This window comes from Euphorbia lathyris, chromosome 4 (assembly GCF_963576675.1).
Source record: "Euphorbia lathyris chromosome 4, ddEupLath1.1, whole genome shotgun sequence".
In the NCBI taxonomy this organism is placed as follows: Eukaryota; Viridiplantae; Streptophyta; class Magnoliopsida; order Malpighiales; family Euphorbiaceae; genus Euphorbia; species Euphorbia lathyris.
The window spans coordinates 68,766,820-68,777,897 of NC_088913.1; the positions used below are offsets into that span (position 1 = coordinate 68,766,820).

At 37.3% G+C, this 11,078-nt stretch overlaps 2 protein-coding genes across 3 annotated transcripts; one reads left to right on the top strand and one right to left on the bottom strand.

Moving 5' to 3' along the window:
• The first annotated feature begins 212 nt into the window (after positions 1-212).
• Positions 213-1,732, top strand: LOC136226299 (uncharacterized). Its single transcript, XM_066014696.1, has one exon. It carries the CDS (start codon positions 650-652, stop codon positions 1,562-1,564), a length of 915 nt encoding a protein of 304 aa, XP_065870768.1. The 5' UTR covers positions 213-649; the 3' UTR covers positions 1,565-1,732.
• Positions 1,733-3,968: 2,236 nt separating this feature from the next.
• LOC136226297 (geranylgeranyl transferase type-1 subunit beta) lies at positions 3,969-8,087 on the bottom strand. Of its 2 annotated transcripts, XM_066014690.1 has the most exons (11): positions 7,702-8,086; positions 7,306-7,381; positions 6,951-7,009; positions 6,655-6,794; positions 6,390-6,445; positions 6,199-6,275; positions 6,056-6,101; positions 5,516-5,640; positions 5,144-5,211; positions 4,978-5,065; positions 3,969-4,547 (listed from the first exon to the last, which is right to left on the bottom strand). In XM_066014690.1, the coding sequence occupies exons 1-11, from the start codon at positions 7,921-7,923 to the stop codon at positions 4,398-4,400; spliced, it is 1,107 nt and encodes a 368-aa protein (XP_065870762.1). In that variant the 5' UTR covers positions 7,924-8,086; the 3' UTR covers positions 3,969-4,397. The 2 variants fall into 2 exon arrangements, with proteins under 2 accessions (XP_065870762.1, XP_065870763.1); XM_066014691.1 differs by lacking the exon at positions 7,306-7,381 and having other exon boundaries at positions 7,702-8,087.
• Positions 8,088-11,078: the final 2,991 nt, after the last annotated feature.

Below are 11,078 nucleotides of genomic sequence, written 5' to 3' on the forward strand. Positions count from 1 at the left end.
ACCAGCTGGAAAATAAAAATTACGAGTCAGAATCAAAGTTGACGACATTAAGTTCAGTCCAAAATTTGTGTCCTAATTTGCCCTTCTTACATAGTTTATTAAGTTAAATAAATTCTCAAACATCCAATTAGATGTAAGAACACGTATCAGGAGGGCAATTATGTAATTAAGAGTGGAGAAAACATTTATATATACTCATAACAAAATGACACTTATCATTTCCTGTAATTTGTGATCCCATGTGAGTATCCCTCGAAGAATGTGACCTGTCAATCCATAAAAGTGAGAAATATTGCCGACTCTTTTGCCTTATTCCCCTTCTTGTTGTGTTCTTTCTTTTTATTTTTCCCCCTTTTTATGATTTGTTTATCTGCTTGCTTTACTGGTTTAATTCACTTAATCTCCCTCACATGTGAGCTTGAACATGTAATTATCCATAAGTTTATGGTTTAATTCATCATGTGGGGCTATAAATCCTAGGAAGAAAAAGAGATTGTAATCATGTTTCATGATTTGGGAATGTGCTCATAAAGTGTTTGATAAAAAGCATCACTGAGTGGGTTTGAGTTTGAGTTTGAGTTGCAGCAGTCAAAATTTCTGAGGTGGGTTGCAAAATTAAGCTACTTGGAATGTGATTGAGCTAAGAAAGATGAGATCTTTGAGTAGTGTAGGGCTTGGATTAAGCATAGTTTTTGGTTGCTTATTGTTAGCTCTTGTTGCTGAGCTATACTACTTGTTTTGGTGGAAGAGAAGATTTAGCAAAAGAGAGATTGGGGATGATTATAGCAGTAGCCCTGCTGCTAGAGAGCTTTTGTACATGTTCTGTTTGAAAGGACCATCTTCATTAAGGCATTCACAAGACCTATGTTCTTCAGTAAGAATCACAGATGCTCTTGTTTCTCATGATCAAGATTTTACTGCAACAAACAAGGACTTGTGGCTTAAACCATATGGTGGTAGTAGTAGTGATGATTCTGTTGTTGACAACGCTGAGCTAATGAGGTTGAATAGCTTGTCCGGTCCGCCGCGGTTTCTGTTCACCATTGTAGAAGAAACAAAGGAGGATTTGGAGTCTGAAGATGGGAAATCTAGAAGTAGAAGTTTGAGTGATTTGCTTCTTAATGTGGTGGAAACTCCATATTTAACACCTCTTGCTTCTCCACCATTTTTTACACCTCCTCTTACTCCTATGGACTCTAGTTATACTCATAAGAGATTCAATCATCTCTTTGAATCAGAAGCAGATGCAGAGTTTAACAAGATAAGGTCATCACCACCTCCAAAATTCAAGTTCTTGTTGGATGCAGAGGAGAAATTATATAGAAGAAAACTTATGGAAGAATCAGGGAAAGAGGCTGCTGCTGCAGAGTTCATGAAAGATGAAGAAGATGGGTCTTTTATTACCATCATTGTTGATAGAAACAAAGATAGAGGTGAGATTAATTATCAAAATCATCATCAATTTGTGCAGAACAACCATTCAAGCACTTCACAGGTACTTCCTCTTGCTTCTTCACCTTCAAGGTTCACATCAGGAGACAAGAGAAGTCCTATCTTCCATTAGAGTTCATGTTTTATGATCCATGGAACCAAATTGGAACTCTTTTCTTTTATTTATTTGTTTTTTTTATCTTAATTATGTTAGATATTAGTTTTGTGCTTATGATTTCTTTTTCTTTTTTTAATGTTTTATGGAAGAGTATTAACATGTTGCATAGCAAAATACTTAAAAGTACTGTTGTGTAGAAATTTTGAAGAGAGAAAGATAACATCTCTGTAGTATAGTGGTAGAATTGTGAAGTTACTTGTTTTTGTTTGGATCTTCATGTTTCCTTATCTTTATCTTTTTCATTTTGTAATGGAAGGAAGCACTGAAAACTGTAGCTAGTGAGTCATCTACAAGCTGTGGTTGTAAATTGAAACTCAGTCTTATCCAGGCCATATCCAAAACAATGTTGTTACTGCAGGTCTGATTGAAGTACTATGAAATGAAGTTTGTGTGTGACAGTCTGACTGACCCTCAGTACAAATTTAATTTAATGTAGATATTGTCCATTTTGGTTCAAGACTCTCGTTTCACCTTTACGACTTTAAAATGTGTCTATATGTATTAAAAACACACCATATTAAGATATCCTAGTAACTCTCTTTCTATTTACGATGTGGGATTCAATTCATCCATACTCTTATCATCTTCTTTAGGACTACTCCTTGCTTAGGTCTTCTGCCCATGCACTACTCATTCAAAATCGGGTCTTTTCAAACCCACCAGTTTCATCTTCGAACTTATACATTGTAGTGGAGATTCTGCTCTGATACCAATGTAAGACTCAAAATGTAAATATTATACATTTAGCCAAGTCTCGTCCTTTGAGTCTCACGACTTTACAATGTGTCTACATGTATTTGTTGTAACTTTCTTTTCCATTTCCAGTGTAGGATTCAATTCATTTATATCTTGATCGTGGTCTTTTAAAGCTGCTAATCCAAGTTTTGACTATGGATATTAAAAGTTAGCTTATGCTACTAGCTACAAGCTCCCAATTGTATAACCAAATGGATCCAAGGTGTATATCCATTAGATTAAGATACAAAGGAAGGATCCTAAAGTTAGTGTATATCCATTAGATTAAGATACAAAGGAAGGATCCTGCAAAATTATTGAAAAAAAAGGAACTTTCTTTCTTTCTTGGCTTAATACAATCGATTGGTCCTAAGAACTTAGAAAGTGTTTCATTACCTCTAAATTTGATTAAATTGATCTATTAATTATTTGAATTTGTTTAAAGGAATCTATTGCCCTTTTCAATTTGCTTACAATGATCAATTGATCTCTTTTAACTTTGCTTAAAGTGATATGCTCTGCCACGACGAACTTAAAATCATGCTGAGCATCTCCAAGAGACTCTTAGTGAGCTCTCTAAAAATAATATAAATAATTGACTCTTAGTGATTTAAGAGTGGCTAAGATATATCATCTCCAACAATGCTCCTTATATTCACTCTTTATTTATTATTTTATTATTAAGATTATGCTTTATTGTTACATTACCAATAGTGTAAGGAGAGAGACACATCAATAATAAATTATTAATAAAAAATGAAGTTAGGAGGCACTAAGAGATGGAGGGAGGCTCTCTATTAATAGAGAGGATGGACTCTTAGTGATTTGAGGATCCACTAAGAGACTGTTGGAGATGAATTTTCATTCTCCTTCCTCAAATTTTAACTTAAGAGTCAACTTAAGAGGCTGTTGGAGATGCTCTAACTTCACAAAACTAATAAGTAAATTTTAGCACAAAAAAAAAAACAAATAAATTTAAAAAGTGGATGGATTTTTTTGGAGGGGTCTTCTTTCATTGTCTTGATGATTATGACACACAGCACAGTAGTGAAGTAACATTATTGGCATGTCTAAATCTTGTATTCTTTTGTTGCATGGTAAGTGTTGTAGGGTACCCCACAAAAGTCCTTTTAAAAATCAAAGTGATTTAGACCGTTGGATGACCCAAAATGGAAGATGGGTACACACAATCTGTAGCTAAAAGAGGAGGAGAAGGGTTAGAAATTTTTGCAAAGAAAGTGACAAAATGGGGAAAAAGAAGGGTTGGGTTGTCATTTGTCATTTCTGATGGAGAGATGCCATTTTGGACATTATCGTAAAAAACAAAGACATGAAATTTACCCGTGAAAATGTCTCGTGGGAAGGGTAGGGAGCCCCAAATAAACAAAGTTGCTTTGCTCCCTACTGAATCATTACAGCCATTACCTTTTCTTTGCTCTTTATGTATTTAATGCCAACACTTTCATGCTTCAATCATTAGTTTCTCCATTCCTAACACTTATTTTTAACTAACCATTATGCTTTGTTTAACATGATTGCGGGTAGAATTTAACTGATTTTCTTTTCGACACAGCTATCAACAACAACTATTTCTTAATCTTAACTAAAAACGAGCTATGAAAAGGAAAACTAAACGCATGCTTTGATGCTTAAATTACATTTCGCCATAAAAACTAGCAATTGTCGTATAAGTTCCATACTGCTTCAATGTTACAGAGATGGAGTTTACTCATTCACATATATCCTATGACTATATAATTGTGATGAAAAGTACATTACACATTTTTCTGAATCATTGACTCAACGAAAAGTTCTGGTCTATCCGGTAAATAATGGTTCGATGACATACAAATCTATAAAAAAAAAAAAAAAAAGAACGATTAAATCCAGAATGGGGCTCCTTATGAGGACTTATTCTCATAAGAACAACAAATGTCCAGTTTCGCTCTAGTTAACAAAAGCCCCACAAAGGTCATAAAGTTTAAACAGGGTCCTTATGAAGAATTATCCTCATAAGGAGCCCCATTCTGAGGCAAAATCCGATTAAATCAAGTTAGAATCCTAAGGCAGCAATACTTGTTATCCCCAATTCAACCAACAGCGAATTAAGCCCAGGTTCTTCCAAGAGACTGAATGCTGTGTATCCGTAGTATGAATGGTATATATCTGGTAGCTCACCTGGGAATTTACTGAAGCCGCCGTACTGGTGCAGGAAAGACATACAAGAATTCATCAACAACATTATATTAGCCAAGGCATTCTTATAGCACTATGCCTATAACATATATTTTTTTTTATCACCCGTCGTTTTTTTCCGGTTCTATTTACCAAAAATTGTTTATAAGAATAAACCTATATCATTTTTTCAACCCAGGAGGGAGTTTTCAGAAGCTAAATGACAGGTATCATCCAGAGGATCTTCCGAATGAAAGCAAAATCCAATAATTTGTTACATAAACGTGGACAGATTTTAAACAGCATTCGTGCAGTTATTTAGCTTCAATTTTCATTATCACAAATATGCTTCAGAAATACTTCCCTAGTTAGGCTATGCTAATAACTCTAAATCATTTAACTATGTGATATCTCAACTATTTATACGCTGAAAAATCAAGATAAGGAAGACACAGCACCTTTGATTGACAAGTTCTCAAGAATCCGTGCAAAGCTTTCCCATCGATAAAACTGTAGCCTCCTAAAATCTTCAAAACTGCTCCAACCCTGCAAAGTGTATAGCCAATGTTAATGGATCGAAAACTGTGCAACTATAGCATTGCTCTTCTCAACCCGTGCACTTACCAAAATGCATAACATGTGTCGGTAGGCTTGTTTGCTCTTCCTTGAAAACCACCGTCTATGGCTTGCCTCTGAAGAAGAGAGATAGTACAAGGAAAATTACAAGTTGGATATGAGAACTTTGAATAGGAGATAACTCGCTAGACACGACCCGTTTGACAAAATTAGCATTTTTGTTGCATTAATGTAGATCATATAACACGATTATGACACGATAAACCATTTTGACACCCAACTTTGAAACTGAAAAGAGAACAATGTACTACAAGAACAAAGTTTATTTAGCCATTCTTTTATCTTTGACAACCTTTATGTCTGTAGGCTTTTATTGACATCACATTTCTAGAAATAAGGTATAAGATAAAGAAGACAAACCTTCAAGCACCATTCCAACAACAAAGGAAGGTTTATGATGGAAGATGATCCACCTTTAGACAAAATATCATCTTCAATAAAGCCCATCAGTCGAAGCGACGCAACTGAACAGAAAGTTCCGCCACCTGTCCACTATGATGAATATTATTGGTAAATAAAATTGAAAGGATTAGGCAGGAAAGACCTTACAAAGGAAAATACATTTGACTGAACCCCGTGTTTTTAGGCATCGACCTGCTTTTAGGTTGGGACAAGTCTAAGCCTATTTTTTTGAGTAATTTCCCCGGTACAGGAGAATGAAAAACTTTTAAATTTTGGCTTGTCTACCATACATACGAACATGGAACATAAAAATGATTTTAAAGGATCAGATCTTCTCCAAATAGCATTTAAGGTAAAATCACTCTAGATTGAGAATCATGTGCAAGTTTGAAGAAAGCAACAGTATAAGTGACGTTGCAAAACGTCAATAATTCTCTTTTTTATGTCAAATTCTGGATGAAATTATACTAACCATACATAAATTCCTTTATCACTCACCATGAGATTCTGAGCCAGGAACCATCCCAAAGCCACCATCATATGACTGGAAGACGTTGTAACTTTGATGTAAGTAAATATGAAAGGAAATTATAAACCGCAAAAGATACAACGAAAAACATTATAATGGAACGGAAAAATACCTGGCAATTCAAGATGTACTCCTTGGCTTTCTCCTTGTCCATGCCACTCCAGTCCTCCAACATAAAACAGATAGCCGCTGGTACATCAATTAGCCAATGGATATTATGAATCATTTTCTGATACATCAATCTATGAATCTTCTAGATCACTTCTAATGGTTTGTGAAAACCACAAAATTTTCTCAGCTTACCAGCACAGTAAATGAACCGCACATCTGACTCAGCTCCAATATGAATAGGAAGAAAACTGCATAATATAGAAAACTTTGTAAGGAAACACTCAACTTTCTTGCAGAAAACAAAAGACTTTTTGTGAGGGAATGCAGGAACTGGTAGCCTGTAAATAAAGTTTATTACTCAGGGTTAGGAGAGAAGAGCTGAATTCAGAGTTAAACAAATTATTATTGCCTGTAAAAGGGTCAGCTTCTAAGAGAAAAATGGAGATCCAAAGCATACCAGCCATCAGGTTGCTGCAGGTTTCTCATAGACATCAATATCGATCTGGAGTTGATATTTGAAAGATTATATCCAAGAGTCTTTAGAATAGCTAGGGCAGAATATGTGCTTGCCAAATGACTAAGGTTGTTAATTGAAACCTACACACAGATTAAATAAAACAAGTTCATAGCTTGGTACATTAGGAAATACTTAAGTAACAGAGGGCAGAAACTAGATACATTGACACTGCAAAATGCCTAATGCTAGCAGTGAAGCACAAGCAAAAAATCTGTAGAATAGCTTAAAATTTATACCCCATTCGAGTCAGGAGGAAATTGAGAGGATCGGGAACCATGAAACCCATAGAATTGTCCTGCAACAAACAAAAAGCTGATCACAGCTTTCTATAACATAGATAAAAGGAAACAGAAGGCAGAGATATGTTGCACGGAAACTCTTATTCACTAGCCTCTCCTTTCCGTTTCTATATTTTTTTTAGACATAACTTTTCCGGGTGTCTGTTTCCGTTTCCGTGCAACATAGCATAGATCCAAAGCAAATATAGAGACTAGATTCAATACGCTCTACAACATTCTTAGCATAAAATCCTACAACTCATCCATCTACAAAATAGTGATAACAATAATAATTATACCAATAAAACTGTACCATTCATCAAGTCCTTATCATTTCCAGGGTGAGCTTGAAAAGACAAAACCCAGCTTACCACTTCATCTTTGTCTACCTAAAACATAACAAAACTCAAGCAATTTATCTAAAAACTCAAACTAAATAGGAGATGGATGGAAAATAAGGTAATAATCACAAATCAGAACAAATTACAAATGGGGAAAGATTAAAATTTCAAATTATCAAATCCCAAATCAACTAATTGTACACTCGAATGCTGAAAGGTCGATGGAATTTTTAAATAATAAATAAACCAGCAACCTATATACTAAAGTAAGAAACTTTTTCTCGAAGGTCATTGAATTTTCAAAGCAATTCAAAAGTTAAACTTGTAAAATTGAAAAGGTAATTAAAGATTTGAGTTGAGGAATTTACGCGATGGAGAGCACGAAGGATGTCGAGGCCGGAGATGACGAAGTAGGCGAGAGTGAGGCGGTTGATTTCCTGCGATTGGTAATAATGGGGAAGCATCTGATACATCATCTCTAAGTAGGAGATGTGGCGGTCCCTGTCGAAGGGCAGGGAAGATGGTTCTTCTCCGTCTGAACATGATGATGATAATTCGTCGAAATCTGCTGCTTCTGTAGATGTATCCATGGCTGAATAGGGAACAGAGATGTGTAGACTGTTGTTGACTCAACACTTCTACGATTTTATTGTATTTTGCGATGTTGTCAGAAACACCGGAGTTATATTTGGGTAATGAGAAGCTTGCTTCAATCGAATGATGCGGTCGGATCGGTAGTGATGGCAACGGGTAAAACTCGTAGTTAGTATCAATCACTTACCGTTTATTTTAGTAGAAAGCTATTTAGGGTCCCTAATTTATTTAGTGAATTACTATATCTAGCCGCAACTTCACACTTCCAGTTCCGAAAAAAGACGTAACCGCCTTTAGTTAAAAATTAAAAATTCCAAACCCTCCCAAACTCTTTCAAACTCTCCCAAATACATTTTGTTCCGAAATCAAAGACAACACGTTTGATGGAGAGCGATCCGTTATCACCGCGAAGAGACGAGAATGACGTTCCTGAAGTCGAGGTATTTTTCCGATTGAACTTCCATTGATTTCTGTAAATTTTTTGAAAAAACAATCGTTGGTTCGGACCTCGGGCGTGTGAGCATCACTCCTCACCGCGTCACGCCCCACCATGAGGTGAGGCGTGATGTGCATACGCCCGACCATGTGGTGGGGCGTGATATTCATACGCCCCACCACAAGGTGAGGCGTGATGCTCACACGCCCCACCACATAGTGGGGCGTGATGGTCACACGCCCGGGCATATTTGTGGGTGTTTTTTTGGGTTTAGACATCGAAACGTTGTACAAATGTCGCGTGTTGGAATGTAATATTCGTTATTTATCATTTGTAGGAGGTTTCGTTCGAAGATTTTGGCGGAAACGGCATTGATTACAGTTCGCAGTTTTTCCCCAAACAAACGTTTGAAACATATCATGAAGCTGTTAACTGGGCAAAACAGACGGCAATTGGGATCAGCTTCGAGTTAACCATAGCGTCGCACAAGACAAGGGGTAAGTCAAAATGAATATTGATTAAATATGCTCGTGGTATTAAGAATTATAGAAAGAAAAGGGATATGGATATGGAGGAAGTAGTACGGAGGGATACAAAAACAAAGTACTGTGGTTGCAAATTCTAGATAAAGGTTCTGGAAATCGCTGAATTAGGCGGTTGGGTGGTGAATGGGATTGTTGGAGATAGAGGACAACACTGTCATCAGTTGGCTGTATATCGTCAGGGCTACAGAGAGATGAGCGGACTAAGCCCGGGTTCCAAAAAACTTGTTCGTCAAATGAGTGCAGCTCAAGCTAAGCCTTGTGCTATTTTTGCTGCAATCAAAGAAAAACATCCGGAGGATTGCCCGACACAAAGATATGTCTATAACTACAGGGAGAAAATCAGGACTGAGAGCTTTGAGGGTCGGGATGTAATCGGTCAGTTTTATCGGCTTGCTATAGATAAGGAATACGTACATTGGACGCAAGCGGTGCATGGCAGCAATGTTGTGACTCACTTATTTATGGCACATCCTACATCGATCACACTGTTCCGATCTTATTACTTGTTTGTTGGTATGGATTCAACATATAAAACAAACAAGTATAAGATGTCATTCTTTGAGATCATTGGAATGACGCCTTCAAACAAAAACTTCTTGATCGCCTATGCAATCATGAAGGATGAAACTGAGGGAAGTTATATGTGGGTGTTACAAAAGTTGAAGCTTTTGCTCCAACCTGATGTGCATCCGACATCCATTGCTACGGACCGGGAGTTAGGACTGATGAGACCGGTTCGTGAGGTATTTCCTCATAGTCATCATTTATTATGCACATGGCATATTAATAAAGATGTGGAGGATAGAGTAGGCAAGTTGTGTGGCTTGAAGGTTTTTGGTGAAATTTTTAAGAATTCCAAATGGAAAAGTATAATTGAAACCCCGACAGTAGCCGAATATGAGGCGGCAGTGGAAGCCATGAAGAATACTACTACTGGCCTCGTGTGATAGAGTACGTGGAGACCACATGGCTAGTGCATAAAGAGAAGTTCTGTCGAGCATGGACGAACAAGGTGTTGCACTTAGGAAACACCACAAACTGCCGAGTGGAGAGTTCACATGCACAGTTGAAACAGTGGTTGAATTCATCTACTGGTGCACTCGATACAGTGTGGGCGAAGGTGCACAAGGACATTGAGGCTCAGATCGATGCGATCAAGTAAGACATTTATTCTGTTATTTAATTTAATCTTTTAAATTGTAATACATTAGTTTTGTAATCCTTTACTGTATATAATCAGATACTCACTCGAGGACTCGAGAAGAAGATATGCGGTGGCTCACTGTAAAGAACCTTTCCAGTATCTTGACTTACACGTTTCACATTACTGCTTGCGTGTACTGAATGATGAGCTCAAGCGTATGCGCAGATTGAGTATGGATGTGGTAAGTGAATGCGGATGCGTGTTGCCCATGACTCATGGCATTCCGTGTGCATGTGAGCTTAAAACATATATTGACACGGACACATTGGTCCGTGCTGACCGTATCCATCCTTTTTGGAGATCTCTTGCGTTTGAAGGTTTGAGTGACATACCAGTTACTTCTCACGTATATGCTGACAATCTGAGGATCACCGGTTTTTTCACTCTCTTGTGGAAAAGGTTGAAAAATTAGATCCTTCAATGGTGCGTAGCATATCGATGATGATTCATGATCAGATAAACCCGGATCAAAGTGGCTTCAAAGAACCTGAGGTCAAAAACACTGTTAGGGGTAGACCAAAGGGGAATTCATCAACGAAGCAGAATCCGAGTGCATGGGAGTACAGTCAGGCACCACGAGGTCGTGCAAGGTCCTCTCCTTCGAGGAGTAGTCATAGTCGAGGCCGATCCTCATCCTCATTTGTGCATAACAACGAGATGCCGGGTATATTTTATTTTAGTAATATATATGTTGAAGTTAAAGTATATATATTATCGCTCACGAATTTCATATATTAATATTTTTAGCCGGATTTGATGCGGATATCGCCGGTTACCACCATTTACATCGGGTTCAAGGGCTCGTCGTACCATTTATTACTGGATACCATGATGTTGTAGCAGATGGTAACTGTGGATTTCGTGTATTAGCCGATGCCATCACCTATAACCAGGAGGAGTGGGAGCTGATGAGAGTGATAATAGAGAATGAGATGCGGGCACACCGTGATCTATATGCGCCAGTGT